At 38.8% G+C, this 20,960-nt stretch overlaps 1 protein-coding gene across 1 annotated transcript; it reads right to left on the bottom strand.

The window, feature by feature from the left end:
* Positions 1–669: 669 nt before the first annotated feature.
* LOC149837340 (formin-like protein 6) lies at positions 670–19,537 on the bottom strand. Its single transcript, XM_090008019.1, has 4 exons — positions 16,827–19,537; positions 16,295–16,491; positions 2,383–2,624; positions 670–1,987 (listed from the first exon to the last, which is right to left on the bottom strand). Exons 1-4 carry the CDS (start codon positions 18,374–18,376, stop codon positions 1,154–1,156), a joined length of 2,823 nt encoding a protein of 940 aa, XP_089864145.1. The 5' UTR covers positions 18,377–19,537; the 3' UTR covers positions 670–1,153.
* Positions 19,538–20,960: the final 1,423 nt, after the last annotated feature.

The following is a 20,960-nucleotide window of genomic DNA, read 5'->3' as shown; positions in this document are numbered from 1 at the left end:
TCAAATTCTCTAGCTAGGTACCTTGCCAAGTTGGCTAAAGGGGGATGCATAAGTCATGGAAAGATCATCCCCCCAGACTGGTTCCCTTCGCAGGATGAAATATAGCATACTGTATTGATTTAAAGATTAATGAAAACTGGTGGGGGTCTTGCCTTTCAAAAAATAATATATATATATATTCTCCTTCTCCATGATCATGTTATATTCTTCAGTTCTTTCATTTGCTATTGTTTTCATTCCCTGAATATGAATGCTCTCATTTTATGTTTTTATTTTCACACTGCTGCTGCCTGTGCAAATAGATGATTTAGAAATTATGGAAGCAAAAAAGGATTTTCTCTGGCAATTTTACGAACTGCCTATATGTACAACCATGAACATGTGATGCATCACATCACTTTTTTTTTTGGAACTGGTAAAGATGAATCTTTTCATTTGAAGTTGGATCTAAATACTTTTGATGCTTGTAATTCAGTTTCTGGTTCTTGTGGCAGCTTCAAGCCCAATAGTTCTATAAGAAGTAATATAATGTTTGTTAGAGTAATAAAACAAGCTAAAATTACAAGCTTATGTATTCCAAACAGCAAACAATGGTTGTTAGAGTAACGAGACACGCTAAAATTGCAAGCTTATGTATTCCAAACACCACCAACATAACCAATTGAGTAAAATGCAATTCTTTTCTCAGGGGAGAAAAACAAGTATTATTTATGTAGGACCAAAGGACTGTTTACAGAAGTTTTTATTCATCAAGAATTTCCTGTAGACGAGTGCAGCATCTGCTAGGGTGCAATGCTCATGTCATGTGCATCTCAACAGATCTGTGCACGGGAAAGTGTTTGTTCTAGCAAGAAATCTATCTTCAAAACCTTACATTTCAAGGTATCATGTATAGGTTATTGACAACAAGATCTTTCATTTTTCTGACCTGTTCTCTGTTGTGTCTTCTGATTTTTCCATAGAGAATTGTACCAAAAACATCAAAGCTTCTGTGACACCAAGGGAGTTGAGGGGCCATTGAATCAGTGTCTTGTTTCCTTTAAATTTGTATAGGGTGGAAATTCCCTCAAAATGATCATGCTATCTTTAACAATCAATCTCTTCAAATTTGATCCATCTGACTTAAGTTAGCAGAAACTATGCTATTTAGTCACTATGGTGATAAACTTTCATCATCGGAACTTCCCTGCCTTCTTTCAAATCTTGGGAAAGCTGGCAAGGAAGCACTCACAGAAATTCGAAAGGATCGAGCTGAGCTCATTATTGTTCTCTCCTGGATTCTCCCTACTTCTTTACAAACTTGATCCAAAACTGAGACGAAATCTCTTACAATCATAAATATTCTGAAAGGATGAGCTTCCTCCTTTGCTGTATTTCCATGAAAGTACTCTGTGATCTCTTTGACCAATGACAGTGCGACACTTTCCTCAGCCTTCAGTCGAAGGATTTCTGCTTCAGCTTTGTCAAGGAATTGCTTCATTGACTCGGAGAATTTCCTGTTGTCACTTTCTTTGCTTCTTTGTGCACCATCCAATTGCAAGACCAAGTTTATTTTTTCCATTCCCAGTGCAAGCTTGGAGAGATAGCTGCTTAAAACATCCGAATCCATCCCAGCTGCCTTCTTCACATTGCTAAGTTCATTGCTTAGTCCAGAAAGAACCTGCAAACCTTGCCTCCGGAAATTATCCTCAACAACATTTGCATGTATTTTATTTATTGCATTTCCACATTTAAGTTCAGGATGCTGGTCTTCCTTGTTACTGCAAATTCCTTGACCTTCAGATCTGATGATCTCTTGAACAACAAAGTGAAGCAATGTTGTTTTCCCATCTGTTCCTTTGATATCTACTAATTTCAGAAGTGTATCAAGCTTAAAAGCTTCTGCATCACCTCGGTTGGTCCCAACATTCATTCTATTTCCTGTCTTAAGAACAGCTTCAAGCAATCTGAGGAATAGCCGGCTGCTTCTCAATTCTTCACATGCTGCCTGTACAGGTATACAGATAATATAACTAAGAATGCTGACTGAAAAGATTAAGACGTTATGGTTAAATTTACTGTTTATAATAGGTTTAATTTTTCTTCAGTTTTCAGAAACTCTAGCCTTTTGGTGTATGCATGCTAAGCAGCTATCTGGTTTTTGATGTTCAAATGGAATTAAAGCCAATATGTTAGTGGGTCCAATCTTCTTTATCTTCTTTTGTCATTGCCTTTCCTTTGTTTGGGACTAACCATAAGCTAAAGCATTTTGAAAATTTTCACTGTTCTTGTGTTCTCGATCAAGATTTAATAAACTATAATTATTAGCTACTAAACATTTTAAACTGTTGATGTATGTGAAAGTGAAAATAGGAAATACTTAGCATGATCCATGCAAATTACCTCCAAGGTTTCAAAGGACTTCCTGAGGTACTTTACTTCTGCTTCAAAATTGACTCTGTATAGTAATGCGTCGATCCTTTTGAAGGCAAATGGAATACCTAAGATGGCCTTGAGAAAGCGCTCCGCAGAGCCAAGTTTGGATATGTCTCCATCGTATTCCTTGAGTTTAAGTTCTTCCTCCTTGGTTGGAGCCATTTTCACTATAGTTTCTAGAAGTTCTGAACCTAAACCTTCAGGATTACCTGTTGCAATCAGGAGAAATTTCTCATACAAATAGAACCTGTGGTAGCCATCACAGAATTATTGCATAATGGCCACCCACATTTGATTGATTATTGACAAAGAAAAAGTTTGACGTTGGAAACCATTAGTAATCCTTGTTTGCATCCCACTTGAAACTTCTCTCATTGTATAATGAAAACCTATTTATTTAACAGAAAAGAAGATAAAGACTTGAAGTTTAATGCTGTTAATTGAATTTTTTTTACATCGCACCTGAAATGTTTCTCACTCTTTCTCTTTCTGTGTGGAAAGAAAAGTTGGAACTTCATAAAGAGATCAAAGTGGGCAGTACACTGTCCTATGGAAGAATATATTGGCCACATGTATGAAGCTCTCAAATTTTAGGGTAATTGGTTTTCTTAAACATATCTAATATTAGCTCTGAATTATTTGGTAATGTTATAGATGTACAAGGATAGTGCCTGTTTTTGCTATTAAATCCTGGTTGCCCATGTAATGAAATGGTGGTCTTCCACAAAAGCACGAGAAACCTTCAAAAGAATGCCTATTGGAGGCACCTCAAGCACAACCCATAAAAGGGTAAAAATGGAAGAACACACTAAAAATAATAAATATTTATTTTTTCACAAGATATGCTTAAAAATCATTGATTACAATGGAGGGGGAACACCCCTATTTATACAAGTGGGAGAGTAGTGAAGGAGAGCTCTTTTGGAGCTCTCCTTAAGAGTCGTTGGACCTAATCCAACGGCTCTAAATATAATGGTTGGACTAGGTCCAACGACTATATCCTTAGTCAAGTCCTAGTTGGGACTTGACTAGGATATGATATCTAGTTCTAAATGAACTAGATAAAAATAAAAATACAAAAAGGGAAAAGAAAAGAAAAGAAAAGTATATATAATAATATAATATAATATAATATTATTATTATATATATTATATATGTTACATTTTAACACTCTTCCTCAAACTTACGGTATAATGAGCGAAAGTTTGTTTAAGAGAAAGTGAAATCTGGGAGCAACAAGAGGTTTGGTGAAGAAGTTTGCTAATTGGTATTCTGAAATAACGTAAGGTAGATCAATGGTTCCATGTAGATATTCCTCTCTGACGTAATGACAATCTATCTCAATATGTTTGGTGCGTTCATGAAATGCCTTATTGCTGACAATATAGATTGCACTCTTGTTATCGCAACACATTCTTGAAACTTGTATTGCTTAAGCTCTCATGTCAGCTAGCAGACATCTAAGCCAAACTACTTCCATTGTCGTGGTGGCCGTGACTCTATATTCAGCTTCGGTGGAGGAGAGAGAGACCTATTGCTTTTTGCATCTTCACGAAATTAACGATTCACCTAAGAAAACACAAAAACAAGTGGTTGAGTGTCTATTATTGGGATCACCTCCCTAGTCTGCATCAGTATAGGCAATTAAATCTAAAGATGATGAAGCAGATAAGAAGAGTCTTCGTGAAAGGAAGAACTTTATATATCTAATAATATATAAGACTGCTCCCATGTGAACAAAGGTGGGAGCACGTTGAAATTGACTAGCTGTGTGTACAACATGTGCAATATTTGGCCTAATAATGGAGAGATAGGAAAGTGCTTCGATAAGTTGTCTGTAAGGAATGGGATCATCAAAAGCTTCTCCATCATCAATCCTCATTTTGATGTTGACAATTTTTGGATGGAGTGTCTACTTTCTTGTTATCTGTAATTCCAGACCTGAAAACAATATCAAAGGCAAATTTAGATTGAGCTATTAAATACTCAGTGAGGAGAATAAGCAACTTCAATTCCTAAAAAATATCTTAATAAACCTAAGTCAGTCATTTCAAAATGAGTTTTAAGAAGAGTTTTGATGTTTGCAACTCCCTGTTTGTCGTTTTCGTCCACGTAGAGAAGGAAAACAATAATGCCTGCATCAGAATTCTTAATAAACAAAGCAGTGTCAGTCAAACAACATTTGAAAACCAATATCAGTCACAACACGACTAAATCTGTCATGCCAAGCTTTTGGTGCCCGTTTAAGACCATAAAGTTCTTTTTCTAAATGAAGAGCTTTACCCTTAGAGATACTAATACCTGGTGGAGTATCCATTTATACTTTTTCAATTAAATTTTCATTGAGAAAAGCATTTTTGACATCCATATGAAATATGAATCATTTTCTAATGGAGGCCAAAGCTATTAAAGTTCTGACACTGGTCATACAAGCAAAAGGGACAAAAGTTTTTTCATAATCGATGTCGTATTCTTGGGCATACCCTTTGACTACTAAGCGGGCTTTATACCTTTCAAGAGTTCCATCACTCTTGGTTTTGCCTTTGTAGAGCCATCAACAACCTATAGGTTTCTTAGCTAGAGGAATATCTTGAATGGTCCAAGTGTTCGCCTTTTCCAATGCGTCTAATTTTGTTTTTATGGATTCTACCCATTCTATATGTTTTTTGGCTTGAGAATAGGATGACAATTCTATATATGATTGTATTAATGCAATAACAACCTTGCTATGTTACATGGGTGCGGGTGCGGGGGTGCGGCACTTTCAAAAAACTTGGGTGCGGGGGTGCTGCAAAACTATAAAAAATTATATATATATATATATAAAGTCCAAAAGTTGGACATAAATGACCCTAGGTGCATTGACTACACCCAGGGTCAGGTTGACCACATCGGGTGCAGGTGCGGGTGCGACGCGGGTGCGGCACCTAGTTGAAGAGTCCCTGTGACATAGCGACCTTGTATGTGGGTGAAAAAGATTCGTATGACACAAATTTTTCAGAAGGTCTAAAAATTCTGGATGACCTTCTGGTTGGTACTTCGAAATATTTTTCTAATGCACATGGAAGATTTGACCCTCTGTGTCTTGAATATTCTAGACTAACGTCCCTATGTGTTTGCTTTTCAGTATCATCATTATGTTCAACAACAACAAGACTTTGATCATTGTCAAAGTCACATTCAAGATCCCATTCATTGGATTTTGAAGTCAAATCTATTAAAAAGGAATATTCAGTGAATTCCTTGGGTTTTTCGAATTCAAAAAAACTTTCTTTCTCTAGGAAAGATACATTTCTTGATATATATAATTTTCCATTTTGAAAATCAAAACACCTAGTGCCTTTTTTATTATCGGCATATCCTAAGAAGGCACAAAGAATCACACGGGAAGAGAGTTTGTCATTCTTGTTGATGAAAACCAAACACTTGCATCCAAAGACTCTTAATCTAGAATAATCAGTGTTAAAATAGAGCATGCACATGGATCCAGATCCATATATATGTCTATTCCTTTAATTATGCAACTGACATTTTTCTCATTAATGTCACTTATGTAATATAAGTGTTATGGTGTAATATTTTAGTCTCCATCTTTGTAAAGGCTATTTAATGATAAGAGATTAGGGCTCGGTGGTGTGAAAAATATTAGCCGCCCCAGCCATTGTGTATCTCCCTCTCCCTTTTCTCTGCTTTCTGTTTCCTGTGCAGGCTGAACAAATCCCTCACGAAGTTTTACATGGTATCAGAGCCAGAGCCAGGTTGCGGAACCCTACCAGAAGCGTGTTTAGCGAGATCTGAAAAAGGAGTTTTTGACTCCAGCGAGATCTGAAGAAACAGGTTTTTACTCTTTCTCTTTCCAGTCGTTCTATCTCTTCCTCTTTCCTTCTAACTCTAGTGTTTGTTCACTCTTCTTCTTCATAGTACTCCTCATCATTAACGACTGCAACATTAACGTCTGCATCTCCTTCTTCATAGTACTCTTCACCATCTGCAGCTTTCCTTAACATCAACGACTGCAACCTCCTCCTCTCTGATTCCTTTTCTTTCTGTGGTTGTGAAAATTATTTTTTTTCCATATTGCTGGACAAGCATATCAGTTTCTATTTTCATTCTTTCTTATTGCTGTCAGACGTGCATATTAGTTTCTTTGTGTGATTATGAAACTTTTGTTTCCATATTACTGGACGTGCATATCAGTTTCTTTCTGTGATTATGAAACTTTTGTTTCCATATTACTGGACGTGCATATCAGTTTTTCTTTTTCTTTCCTTCTGCACGTCAATCTCAATTTAAAAGGGGGTTTACAATCTGCATGTCAATCTCAATTCTTTCAAATTAGTGCTTTATGTGCAACGTCTATAGGCAAATTATAATAGTTTACAATCTGCATGTTAATTCAAAAAAAAAATCCTTTTAAGGTATTGATAGCACATGTACATGTTTTATTGAAGCTCTGCTGATTGATTAAGTGATCTTAAATCAGTTTGTTTCTCTTCATTCATCTTGTTTGCTTACTCGTTGTCCCATTGATATGGATTACTCCTTGTCATCCTCGTCATCCGGTCCCTCTGCAAATTTCTTGAATTAACTCGTTACAGAAAATCTTACTCATTCTAATTTCTTGACCTGGAAGAGACAAATACTTCCGTTTATACGGAGTCAAGATCTCGATGAACATCTGGATGGTTTTGTTCCTATACCACCACGTCTTATTTTACAGGAAACCAAGGATGAGCAGGGTGACACAATTACTAAATCTGTTAAAAATCCAGAGTATACAGTTTGGAGGAAACGGGATCAGTCTTTGATTGCTTATATTACGTCAACACTCTCCTAAGAAGTGTTGACTACTATTTCAGATGATTGCACTGCGGCAGATCTATGGAGTAAGTTGTCTCAGACATACTCTCAAATATCAGAAGCCTGAGTTATGTACTTAAGAAATGAGTTTCAAAGTTTGAAGAAAGGCTCCATGACAGTTATGAAATACATAGGCCGCTTGAAGAGTATTACTGACCAATTGGCGGTTATTGGAAGTGCTATTTCAGATAAAGATAAAGTTCAACTTCTCAATGGATTGGGCCCTGATATTGACATGTTTACCACAACTTTGTCCTGCCTTCCCCACTTGCCCACCTTTGACAACCTTCAAGCGAAACTTCTCCAGCATGAGATGGTTATGAAACAAAGGGCAGAAGGAAATGAATCAGCTCGTTCTCATTCAGTCTTGGCCATGGACACTTTTGTAGGTTTTGGACGAGGAAATGGAGGGCATCAAGGAGGTCGAGGCCGCAGACGTTTTGGGCAGGGAGGACGTGGTATCTTACCTACACCTAATTTTTCAGGTGTTTTTAATGCAGGGAATCTGGCACAGTCGCTTGGGACATTGTAGTCGGGGTTTCGTTGAAAGTCTTGTCTCTGATGGTCTTCTTCCAGAGTCTAGTTTATGTTCCTTTTTAGAGAATAAAAAATGTTCATCTTGTGAACTCTACAAAAGTCATGTTCTCCCTTTTCATATTATTAATAAAAGAGCTTCAAAGCCATTTGAAATTGTTTGTTCCGATGTTTGGGGACCCGCACTTATTCCTTCTCTCTCTGGAAATCGTTATTATGTTATTTTTATTGATTCTTATTCCCGCTATACTTGGATATATTTCTTGAAACACAAGCATGAAGTTTTCCAAATATTTCGGGAATTTCATTCGATGGTCAAAACAAATTTTTCTTGTGATATTGTGCACTTACAATGTGATAGTGGAGGTGAGTATTCATCGAACGAGTTTATTGCCTTTCTTCGGGATAAGGGAATAAGTCGACAAGTTTCTTGCCCCCATAGCCCTCAACAAAATGGGGTTGCGGAGAGGAAACACAGGCATATTGTCGAGAGTGCGATGAGTATGTTACATGGCAGCAATGTGCCCATTAGTCTTTGGACAAAAGTTTTTCACACATCTATTCATGTCATAAATCGTCTTCCTATGGTTCTTCTGGATCGGAAATCTCCTTATTACGTTTTATTTGGGCAACATCCCTCTTATGATGAGCTGCGTGTTTTTGGTTGTACATGTTATGTGCATATTGTTTCATCTCTGCGAAATAAGTTTCAGGACAATGCCGCTAAGTGTAAATTTGTTGGGTACGCGGATGAATACAAAGGCTATCGATGCTATGACCCTATTACAAAACGTATTAGGACTTCTAGGAATGTTGTTTTCGATGAGCAACATTTTCAGATTAATGACTCTGAAGCGTTGATATCTCGAGAAGTAGAGGTATATGATCCATCGATGAGTGCAGATCTTTTTGCTAATACAAAAGAGACATGTCAAGCAACTTGTCCTTCCTTCGACTTGAGTAGGGAGTTGGATGACTCGCAGATGTATGTTGAGCCATCTTCAGTTGAACGACCACCAGTTGAACCACTTCCAGTTGCACACTTCTCTGGACAGATATACACTAGAAGGAACAGGAATACATGACTGAAGGATGTGGAAATCATCCCTAATGCTCCGACTCAAAGGCCTTCACGCATCAGGCATCCTATTCAGCGATGGGTGAGTTATGAGACCTTTTCTGATTTTAAGCTATTTCTATCTCAGCTCACAAAGCAAAATGAACCCACTTGTCTTAGTCAAGCTCTTCAATCTCGTCATTGGATTGAGGCTATGAATAAAGAAATTGAAGCTGTTCATGAATGTCAAACTTGGGAAATAGTGCCTCGACCGGAAAGAAAGGATGTAGTTGGCTCAAAATGGGTTTATAAAACAAAATATAAGCCCGAAGGAAGTATTGACAGATATAAAGTGCGGCTTGTTGCTCGGGGATTTACACAACAATATGGTGAAGATTATGATGAAACATTTAGTCCTGTAGTCAAAATGGGCACAATTCGTATCATCATATCCCTAGCAGTCGATCGAGGATGGAAGCTTAGCCAGATGAATGTTAAAAATGCATTCTTGCATGGAAATTTAAAGGAGGAAGTATATATGGAGCAACCTCCTGGGTATGCTGAGAAGGATCCTACTGCCTGGGTGTGCAAGCTAAGGAAATCTCTATATGGGTTGAAACATGTGTCTCGTTCTTGGTTTAAAAGTTTCTCCATGCAAATTCAAGGATATGGTTTTAGAAGATGCTCTCTGGACCACTCACTCTTTATTTACCAGAAGACGGACATCGTTACACTTCTTATATATGTTGATGACATTGTAATCACTGGGAGTTCAGATAATCATGTGCAAGATGTGAAGCGTTTTTTGATGAAAACTTTCAAGATGAAAGATTTAGGAGAGTTGAGGTACTTTCTTGGTGTGGAGGTTGACAGGCAAAAGGACACATTGACACTCATGCAACAGAAATACACTCTTGATCTCTTGGAAAGAGTCGGGATGACGAATAGCAAACCAGTCAACACTCTGAGTGTATTACATCAAAGGTTGAGTTCTAAAGATGGTCATCTTTGTGTCAACCCTACAACGTATAGAAGCCTTGTAGGGATGCTGCAGTATTTGACCTTTACCAGACCTGATATCGTTTATGCTGTCAATCAGGTATCCCAATTTATGCATGCTCCAACGGAAGGTCATATGGAAGCTGTGAAGCGCATTCTACGCTATTTAAAAGGAACTATAGGAGACATATTTATTTACCGCAAGAACGATAACCTACATAAAGGACATGAACTCATCACTTGTACAGACGCAAATTGGGCAGGGGATCCAGATGAGAGACGATCTGTCTTTGGATATTGTGTATATATTAGACACAACTTAGTGTCTTGGAGCAGTAGAAAACAAAAGGCAGTGGCACGATCAAGTACAAAGGCTGAATACAGGTCGATGGCTGCAGGCATGGTAGAAGTTACATGGATTAGACATTTATTGAGTGATCTTGGGGAGACAATTATTCGATCATCTCTTCTATGCGACAATCAAAGCGCAATAAACATTGCGTGTAATCCTATTCAACATAGCAGAACGAAGCACATTGAGATTGATCAACATTTTATACGGCAGAAAGTCGAGATGAAAGAGATAGAACTACATCATGTTCGAACAGAAGATCAAGTGGCAGACTTGTTTACCAAAGAGTTAATAGCATGCCAATTTTGGCTATTGAAGAGCAAGTTGTATATGCTCCAAAATCATGTAGCTATTGAAGAGCAAGTTGTACATGCTCCAAAATCATGTACAACTTGAGGGAGGGTGTTAAAATAGAGCATGCACATGGATCTGGATCCAGATCCATACATATGTCTATTCCTTTAATTATGCAGTTGACGTTTTTCTCATTAATGGCACTTATGTAATATAAGTGTTATGGTGTAATATTTTAGTCTCCATCTTTGTAAAGGCTATTTAATGACAAGAGATTAGGGCTCGGTGGTGTGAAAAATATTCAGCCATTGTGTATCTCCCTCTCTCTCCCTTTTCTCTGCTTTCTGTTTCCTGTGCAGGCTGAACATATCCCTCACGAAGTTTTACAATCAGGAGATAAGTTGACAAGTTTTTCAATTGGAGTTATGTTTTTAAAGAAGAAGATAACATTCGATTAATAAAATAGGTAGCAGTTAGGGCAACTTCTGCCCAAAAATCTTTTGAAACTTGATTTGCTATTAGTAAGGTCCTAGTAGTTTACATGATGTGTCGCTATTTACGTTCGGCCAGGCCATTTTGTTATGGTGTGTGTGGATAAGATCTTTGGTGTGTAATGCCATGTAAGTTGAGATAGTCTTTGAATTCTTTGGATATAAATTCTCCCTCTGAATCAATGCGAAATATGAAAATATCATTTTGAAATTTATTTTAACCATTTTATAAGATGTTTTAAAATGTTAAAAAGCCTCAAATTTGTACTTCAGCAAATCCAAGTATGCCTATAATAGTCATCGACAAAAATAACAAAATATGCACATCCATCTTTTGAAATAACTGATGCAAGACCCCAAACATCCGAATGTATTAATTCAAGTGGTTTAGAGGAAACAAAAGTTTTATCATGAAATGGTAATCTTTTCATTTTGCCAAGGATATAGTCTTTACAAATAAAACTTTCGTAATTACAAAATTTTACTAAACTTAGAAATTGTTGGATTTTAGACATATGAGGATGACTAAGTCTTTTGTGCTATAAGTCCAACTCAAGTTTCTGAACATTATAACAGAAAGCATTCTTAGGCAATTCCAAAAAATCCATGTAATAGAGTCCATTTTTTATGGTATTCCCCAATCAGCTTCCTTGATTAGCGATCCTGTATCGAATAACCATGAGAAGAGAAGGAGATATTACACCCATAATCAGATATTTGAGAAACAGATAAGATGTTTAAATTCAATTTAGTAATATATCTAACTTCTAAGATAAAAATTTCTTTGTTTTAAGAAGTTTTTCAAAATTTTCTATTCTTTCTATTTCAAGAAAGGTCCCATCAACTGTGAAAACTTTTGACACACTTGAATTACTTTTAAGACATTTGGATAAGCTATCGACATTTGGAGTCATATGAAAAGAAGCACCAGAATAAAAAAGCCAAGGAAAGTTATCGGGATCGAAGAATGATGAAACAACTGCTCCACTTGAGGCTTCAGTTGAGGAGGATGCTCTCTTGAGAAGAGGTTGAAGAATTTCCATCAATTGAGCCATAGAAACTGGTGCATCTTGATCTTTTGATTCTGATCCGACCAATGCAACCTTATTTTCATCTCTTCTCTTTAGCTTAGGACATTGAGGCCTATAGTGCCCTAGTTCATGACAATGATGACAAATGACTTTTCTTTTGTCAAAATCACCACCTTTTCTACCAAAGTGAGGAGGCCTATAAGTGCGCACATAGTTACCCCGTCTAGACACAGCTAGAACGGAGTCATCTTCAGTTTTTGGAGTATTCTTCCTAAGTTTGTTTTCCTCCATAGTTAGTTCCTCTATAGTTTCAACGATAGAGGAAACTTTTCCACGATGTAGAAAAGCCGATTTGGTCGACTCAAATTCCGGTCTTAAACCGTTTATAAATTGATAAAAATATTCCATATCGAGTTGCTTTTGGCGAAGCTCGATATCTTCAGAACAATGACATTTTGGCTCAAGAAGAGCCAATTCCTCTCAAAGTTTGGATAATTCACTGTAATATTCTCTAGTAGTTTTGTCCTTTTGAGTCATCGTCCAGACTTTGTCTTGTAAATTGTACACATGTGCAATATCTTTAAGAGAATACATATTTTTAAGATACTATCAAAACTTTATCAGCATGCTTAAATTTAGCAAGGCTAGAGCATTTTTTGATGTTAATGCTATTAATTAGCCATAACATAATTTTGACGTGCCCTATTCTCCATTCTTTTCATAGGTTGCCAACACCTTGTTCTTCTCTCCTTTCGTGAGAGGTACTTCTTTGTCATTATCAACTTTTGTGAGAATTAGTTTTGGTTCTGAATCGGAACCATCAATTACACCCCACAACCCTTTTCCCCAAATGTGGTGCTTCATGATTGAAGCCCACATTACATAGTTGGTGTCATTTAATTTCATGGGTATGATGGTGATCTTATCATTGTCATTCATCTTTTCAAGAGTGTGAAAAAAAAAGAATAGATGAGAGAAAAAAAAGAAGAGAAAGAGAAAGATAAGAGAGGAGAAGAATGAGCACAATCACAAAATTTCGTAGCCAAGCTTCTTTCAAAGTCCTTTCCTTTCTAAAACGATCATTTGAGTCACGGACAAGAGGATAAAACACTCTTTGCAAAGGTAGCATGAAAAAAGAGGTGGGAATCTTCAAGATCAAAAGTTCCTCAAGGTTTTGATACCATGTAATGAAATGGTAGTCTTCCACAAAAGCACGAGAAACCTTCAAAAGAGTCTCTATTGGAGACACCTCAAGCACAACCCATAAAAGGGTAAAAATGGAAGAACACACTAAAAATAATAAATATTTATTTCTTCACAAGCGATAGAGTACCTAGGGACGTTCTCTGGTGGACAATGATGAAGAAAGGTGTTTCTCTTAAGTACATTAGTATAATTAAAGATATGTATGAAGGAGTAGTAACCAATGTCCGCACTTGTGGAGGGGTAACAACCAATTTTCCTATAACGGTTGGGTTACATCAAGGATCTGCTTTAAGCCCTTTCCTATTTGCTATAGTGATGGATGAGCTTACGAGATCAATTCAAGAAAATGTGTCGTGGTGTATGTTGTTTGCTGATGATATTGTTTTGATTGATGAGTCTAGAGCTGGGGTTAATGCTAAGTTAGAATTATGGAGACAGACTTTGGAAGCAAGAGGTTTTAAGTTGAGTAAGAGTAAGACAGAATACATGGAATGTCGGTTTAGTAAGCAACGAAGTAGTGATGGGAGTGTAGTGAAGCTTGGTGAGCAAAAAATACCGGTGGATGATTGTTTCAAATATTTGGGATCTATCATTCAAAAGTATGGAGAAATTGATGGAGATGTAAATCATAGGATAAAGGTTGGGTGGATGAAATGGAAAAGTGCAACTGGAGTGTTGTGCGATCGTAGAATGCCATTGCGGTTGAAGGGAAAGTTTTATAGGACGACTATTAGGCCCGCTCTACTATATGGTACGGAATGTTGGGCTGCCAAGAGACATCATATTCAAAAAATGAGTGTAGCTGAGATGCGTATGCTGAGATGGATGTGTGAAAATACAATAAAAGATAAGATTCGGAACGAGGAGATACGTAAGAAGGTAGGCGTTGCACCCATTGAAAATAAGATGAGAGAGAATCGTTTACGGTGGTTTGGACATATTCGGCGAAGGCCTAATGATGCTCCAGTTAGAAGGATGGAGAAATGGGAAAATATATTAGTTAAAAGAGGTCGGGGTAGGCCTAGGAAGACATGGATGGAGGTGATAGGAAAGGATATGAATGCTTTGAACCTCACCGAGGACATGGCATTGGTTAGAAATGATTGGAGGAGAAGGATTCATGTGGAATACCCAAAATGATTTTCTTTTTTGGTTCATATCGCCGACCCCAATTGTTTTGGGATGAAGGCGTAGTTGTTGTTGTTGTTTGTTGTTCTTCGCAAGCGATGCTTAAAAAGCATTGATTACAATGGAGGGGAAACACCCCTATTTATACAAGTGGGAGAGTGGTGAAGAGCTCTCCTTAAGACTAGTTGGACCTAGTCCAACGACTCTAAATATAGCCGTTGAACTAGGTCCAACGACTATATCCTTAGTCAAGTCCTAGTTAGGACTTGACTAGGATATGATATTTAGTTCTAAACGAACTAGATAAAAATAAAAAAGGAAAAAGAAAAAAAATATATATATAATAATAATATAATATTATATTATTATTATATATATTATATATGTTACATTTTACATTTTAACAGCCCATTTATTAGCTACAATCATTGTTGTTACTTTGAATGGGTCTGGTTGCATCCATGGAGTCATTGGAAATATTGACACTATCAAATTTTGCTGTGCTGGCTTTTTATGCAACCGGTTTTCATCTTTGTTGGACAGACAATGATCTTTCTGATGATTAAGCATTAAACTCATCTCATCCATTGATATAATTTGTGGTGCTTCTCAACTAAAATTCAAAGTTTCAGTTTCGCTGCTTTCGCACGTTCACATCAAACAAAATTGATCATTCTGTGGAATTGACCCGAGGAATAAATCTTAAGGAAAAATTGGTCTTGATGAAAACAAAATTGTTTTGCAATCAAATATTTCTGAAATTCAATTTAGTTGGATCTTTATTAGGAAGATATCAATGACAACACTAGAAGTTTCTGGACTAGCCTCATTCCAAAACTTAGAAACTCAAAGGTGGCCCTGCTAGTAAGTTCCATTGCACTGAAATTAAGCCCACAGCATCAGTAGTCATTTTCCACTTCATTATTTTATCTATCTCTAAGGAACAGAACATATTCTTATAGGATTGCCCTTCGTGATTCCCTCATCAACTGTACACATGCTCCAGCTTCCTTTAGCTCTAACTGATTGAACCAAATGAACCGCCTTATGCATTTAAGGATAAATAAGTATCCATTTCCATGATACCAATATGGCCACACAGTTAGAAATGCCTATTATATTGCAGAAAATGCTGTTTGATACCGTAACTAGCATGTCTGGACAGGAATATCCATCTTGCTAGTACAGAAATGTTCATCAACTAAACTTCCTGCCAGTACAGAAATATACATGGCATTCCATGATCATTTCAAGATACATTAACTAGCAGCAAAATGTAATAACCTATCACATGGACATGGATATAGTGCCTATGCAGATAAGGTTGGCATCAATTTTCAAATATTAGGACATAGAGACATGTTCGTGCACACACATAGATGTATGTCTGTGTGTCTATAAAACATCAATGTAAATCACTATAATTAAAGAAACTAAGTTGAAATTGAAATCTAATGCAATTAATGACAAATTTTAAAAGAGAAAACATAAGTGAATGCAAAACAAGTAAATAAGCTCATATAAAAAGAAGTAATAAAGTTGTTGACACAATGTGACTGTGCGTGACACTAGTTTGACTGTCTCCATCAAGTGCCTTGGAATGTCCGAGTGTGTTGTAGTGTCGACACAGAATACACATGATAGGTGAAGTGTCCATGTGACAGGTTATAGCTATGTGCCGTTAAGGTGTTCCGGCCAAATTACACAAAGACTACAGAACCAATATAGCACTTAGATGGCTCAGCCTAATCCTAAACCAAGATTTAGACTTCAATGACACAGTTTGATGTGTTACCAACCCAACACGTGGGCCCATCTCTGCCCTTGCTACTTCCCAACCATTATATCTACATCAAGTTTCATGCAATAACGAAAACAACACGATTCAAAAAATAAAAAAAGGCACGGAGGGTAAAAAAATCTTACCTTCTAAAAGCGCTTCGCATACTTCCTCTTTTGTCACATTCAGTGCTCTCAAGAGTATAGCTATATTTTGGGATTTTTTGGGATCAAGTACCCTGCTCTCCTGAGAAACAGGAGGGGCAGGTTTCTTTACTGCCTCTTTTGGAGCAACATTTGCAGGGTTGCAGACGAACAAAGTCTCAATCATGTCCTCGTCCAGTCTGAAAACAAGCAGCAAAATTCTAATACAGTTACACAATTGAAGGTATGAATAGGTACCCTAGAATCTTTATTCTAAGAATAAAGCACCCAGCTCAGAATTTTTGGCAGCTTAGCCAGAACAGCTGCACACCACGGCCTTCACCTGAGAGATCCAGCAGCATGCAGTTTATAATTAACACTATTTAGTCAGCATTCTTTCTTCCTAGTTGGACGGCAGTCCCTAGTTTCTAAATATATACTGTTCTTTTGATGGGTCCTTTGTGCTTGAACTTAATTGCTTGACGTGAATGTATGATAATTCTATACACTGGAGATTTGAAGTTCTAATTCTTACTTGAAAGAACTCGATTTCAGTCTGTCCCAGACCATCGCACGGTCTGAACTGGCTCGTACTTTGTCCCAGTGAAGAGGCTTCAATCTGGGTTTTAGGTCCTCGCTTTCTGTTCCAATCAACTTCTTTGAAGATGCATCCAAATTGGCATTTCCATCAGGTACTGGGCTTATGGGCTTAGTGGTGTCATCCTTTGGATTCTTAGGTGCAGGAGGCTGTGTTCCATCCTGTATGCGAGCTGCCATGGGTGGAGGACATGGCTCAGGCATCCAATTCTTGTTCAATATTGGGTGTTGTGGCTGCAGTGATGGTGGTGATGGTCGCCGTGGAGGCGGTGGTGGCAGAGGACAAGAACGAGGAGGAGGAGGAGGTGGTGGTGGTGGTGGTGGTGTTGGTGGTTGAATTTTTTGGGTCACTTTTGTTGGAAGGGCTTGCATTGGAGGGGGAAGTGGTAGTCTTGCCGGAGAGGCCGGTGATGAAAAATTGGATCTCCTCTTGGGTGGAGATGGCGTCTTAGGTTGAGGAGAGGGCAGCTGCTGTGGCACAGTCATCGGTTGCAGTGGTGGTGATGGTGCAACGCTTATTCTGATGGGAGTGGTTGGGCTTTCGGAAAGGCGTCGTGCCGATGAAGCTCTATCAGTGCTGGTGCTCAAGCTCTGCACCACTCCTCTATCAGTGCTGGTGCTGGTGCTGGTGTTGGTGTTGGTGTTGGTGCTGCAATTACTGCTCCTGGTGGTGCTGGTGGAAGTGGAATTGGTGGACTGCTGCAGAACCAGTCTGTGGGGGCTAAAATTGTTGCCGGGTAAGGATGCTTTAGCACTGTGATAGGATTCCTCCTCATCAGATGACATCGTAACCGCCGGAGAACTCCTCCGCTGCTGCAGCGGTCTGGCGAGCGGCGGGAGCGGCTGAAGCTCCGGGCTCGGCTGGTGCAAATCTAGCCTGATGTGGCTCTCGCTCAACCTGTGGTATGGTGAATTCTTGATCTCCCCACTTGTGCGCCGAGAAGGCTCCACTGTTCCGATGTAGAGGAAGTGCGACGCAGCCGATGTCTCCGGTGGCAGAATCCGGCTAGGCTCGCCGGATCTGACTGCATCCCCTTGTCCGACCAACTTCTCCGATTCGGAGCAACTCCGCGTCCGGCGGTAGTGGAGGAAGAACGCCAATGCAAATATTAGAGCCAGTCCTACAATTGAGACAGCAACTGCTATGAAGATCTTTCCGGCAGGCTTTACTGATTGGTTTTGCGTCCGGATCTGATCGGAGACGTTGGCAGGGACTGAGATTGTCTGCGTCTGCGTCTGCGTCTGCTTCGGTGGCGGTCCGGGGGGACCCTGAGGAAAGAATGGTGCGTTTGGAGCCGGAGTGGAAGGAGTTGCAGGGAATGGTTGGGTAGGAGAAGGAGGAGGGTCTGTGGGGAACAACGGTTGATGAAGGATCCTTCTTCTGGACCTGTGGTCTCCGGACTTGTCCATCCCACTGGCAGGAAGAGCAGGATCAAGAATGTTGATGGTTAAGACCACAAGGATGAAGAACTTGAGAGGAGCTTCCATGGCCAAATTGGTATTTGGGTGGTCACTGATTCAGAACTCTCTCTCTCTTGTGATGACTGATTCAGGTCTCATCCGATGCAACAGGATCAGCGGTGAAGAGGGTGAATGCCAGAATGGTGAGGAGCAGGGAAAGGGCTTTCATGGCCAATTTGGTTTTGGTTCTCTCTCTCTCGTTCCGTTATTAATTCGTAGTTTTGGTTCCTTCGCTGCGAATTACTGAGCAAAGGAAGCTTCTGAGTGCAGCAAAGATCTGGGTTCGCTGCTGATCTCAGCAGTTCCCCCCACTCTCCAAAAGCCATAGCATTTCTTAGTAGCCCCCGCTTTCCCTTTTTGAGTTTCCCCCCCTTTTTGTACAATTACCAGAATCTCCCTGATTTTGGTTCAGGATGCCGTATGTCTTGGGCATAAAATTTTTAGCCTCGGTCCTGGACACCGTAACTGTCTACTCAGTAGTTAGGGCTCCTGGATCCAACACGATTGGATGGTACTGGGCACCACACCACAACCCCATTGGAGTCACTGGATTTGCAAGAGCCTTTCTTTGACTAGTGCCCCCATCTCATGCCTCTACAGCACTTGAAAAGGGTTGGATCAAAAGGCTGGGAGGAAGCCCCAAGGGGAATGAGATGGGGGCCTAGACCGTGAGACAGGTAGATGGGCTGCCGAAGCTGGTGGCTCCTTGAGAACAAGGGGTGCATCACGGTTTATGCTGCTAGAGAAGCGACCATAGGTATAGATATGACAAACATAGTCCAGTGCGACCAGGTGTCTTATTCGGGGGTAGTTTCTAAGTTCCTTCTATAAGAAAAAAAACCTCAGAAGAAAGTTCATTTCAGGTTCCAATGTTAGTTATGAGGCACAAAAGAATTGGTTCATCAGATGGATGATGTTCAACATAGCTATTGGCATGTGCAAGTTATATGCAAGTGTTTGGTGAGGTGTTCATGGTGCGCCAATCATGCCTTATCACCTATGAAAAAAAAACAAGCCTGAAAAGGAAAAAACAGTCATTGGCTTGTTCAAGTGACATGTAAGTGTTTGGACTAGGTGCTAGATGTTGTCTATTGTTCTTGGCACCCTTTTAGTGTTTCCTTGATTCATGGCAAACTTGGCCCGGCCATGATATGATTTGGTTTGAATTGGCTGATTCACCGGATTTGCAACCCTACGATATCTTGTGTCTCATGGCAACAACAAAAAAACATCTATAGTTTGAAAATATCATGATTTTTAAGTTAACAGTAAAAATCTTGAAATTTTTGTGATGCTGAAAAGGATACCCATTTTGATATAATTTTTTTTTTACATGTTTCATACAATTTTTTTAAAATTTTAAAAAATTATTGCTATTCAAAAGAAGCCGTCTAACGTACCAATTTTCTGTGCGTTGGCGTTCTAGACCTGGACCTGATCCTTCCTTTCCTTCAAATTTTAATAATTTATTGCGGGATTCTCTATCGTTTATAAAAATCATGATTCCCCTGTATCTATGATATATTGTGACACCGTTCTTAAGAGGGCTATCCATATGACAATTTTCCATGCTGGAGCCAGCTCGCTATGCGCAGTTATGAGCCAAGGACTTTGCAAATGACAAAATTTGCTGCTGAAAGCGTCTTTGTTTATTTGAAATAGTGGGCAATTCTTTCATTTTATCAAGCTAAACAACCATACGTGACATTTTGGTAATTTAGGACGTCCTCGCCGAGCCGTCCCGCATGGGCCGCAACCATCGCTGCACGCTTTTGACGAAAAACAGACGTGCCCTAACGTGGCACCTTTTTAATATGCCCATTAATGCGGGAGTTTTCTTCCGCATCAAAAGGACATTTTGGTCATAATGACATGTCAACGTCCTTCAAAATTCAAATTGTAGCATCCAACTTCTTTCTATTTGGAAAAAGGTCGTCTGACATTGTTCTGTGTCACTGGCTTTTTCCCATTTTTTGTTTCACGGAAAATTTTGGTGCTAAAATCACTCAATTTGAACCATCGTTCAGCCAAATAGAATGATTAGATGACCCTCAAATTCTTGTTCCAGGCAGATTATTTTGTAACGAAGGAGCAAATGAAGTGTTTGAAATCCATTAATTAAAAAAAACAGTTATAATAACCTAAAAAATTGAGCAGATTCTTATAAAGAAGGGAAAATAATTTCATTTAATGTCCAATGTTTTCACCCTAATATAAAAAACGGCCCTTCATTTTTTCTAAAATTCTTAAATTCGCTGTAAATTTTCAAGAAACTATCAAATAGGGACCTCATGTTTAGGGCCATCAACGAGTCAGGTACCCGACCTATGACTGTATACTTGAACCCCGCCCAAATAACAAATGGTAGAGCTCCGTTGGGTTTCAGGTTTTGTTGGGTCTCCAGAATAATTTCAAAATTATATTTTTATTAAGAGTACATAAAATATTGGGGTCGATCAGGAACCTGGCCAAAAAGGTCAGGTCGGATCAGCTACTTGACAAAAATTAGGACTCTAACCCAGCTGCATATTGCTCGGGTTTTGGTTGACCCGAATATTACTTGGGTCATCGCTTTTCATACCCACATCCTAAAATTCAGGTCCGGTTTGTA

Source organism: Nuphar pumila, chromosome 5, assembly GCF_984573655.1.
Source record: "Nuphar pumila chromosome 5, dmNupPumi1.hap1.1, whole genome shotgun sequence".
NCBI lineage: Eukaryota > Viridiplantae > Streptophyta > Magnoliopsida > Nymphaeales > Nymphaeaceae > Nuphar > Nuphar pumila.
The sequence above is the reverse complement of the archived record's forward strand: the minus strand, read 5'-3'. Positions and strand labels throughout refer to the sequence as shown.

What these genes read in the sequence shown, in the direction of transcription:
- LOC149837340 (XM_090008019.1), bottom strand. Translation starts at nt 18,376, where the DNA reads ATGGAAGCTCCTCTCAAGTTCTTCATCCTTGTGGTCTTAACCATCAAC. An exon ending in ATGCGAAGCGCTTTTAGAAG is followed by an intron (nt 2,625 to 16,294) that starts GTAAGATTTTTT and finishes TGATTGCAACAG; the next exon opens with GTAATCCTGAAGGTTTAGGT. An exon ending in AGTCCTTTGAAACCTTGGAG is followed by an intron (nt 1,988 to 2,382) that starts GTAATTTGCATG and finishes ATACCTGTACAG; the next exon opens with GCAGCATGTGAAGAATTGAG.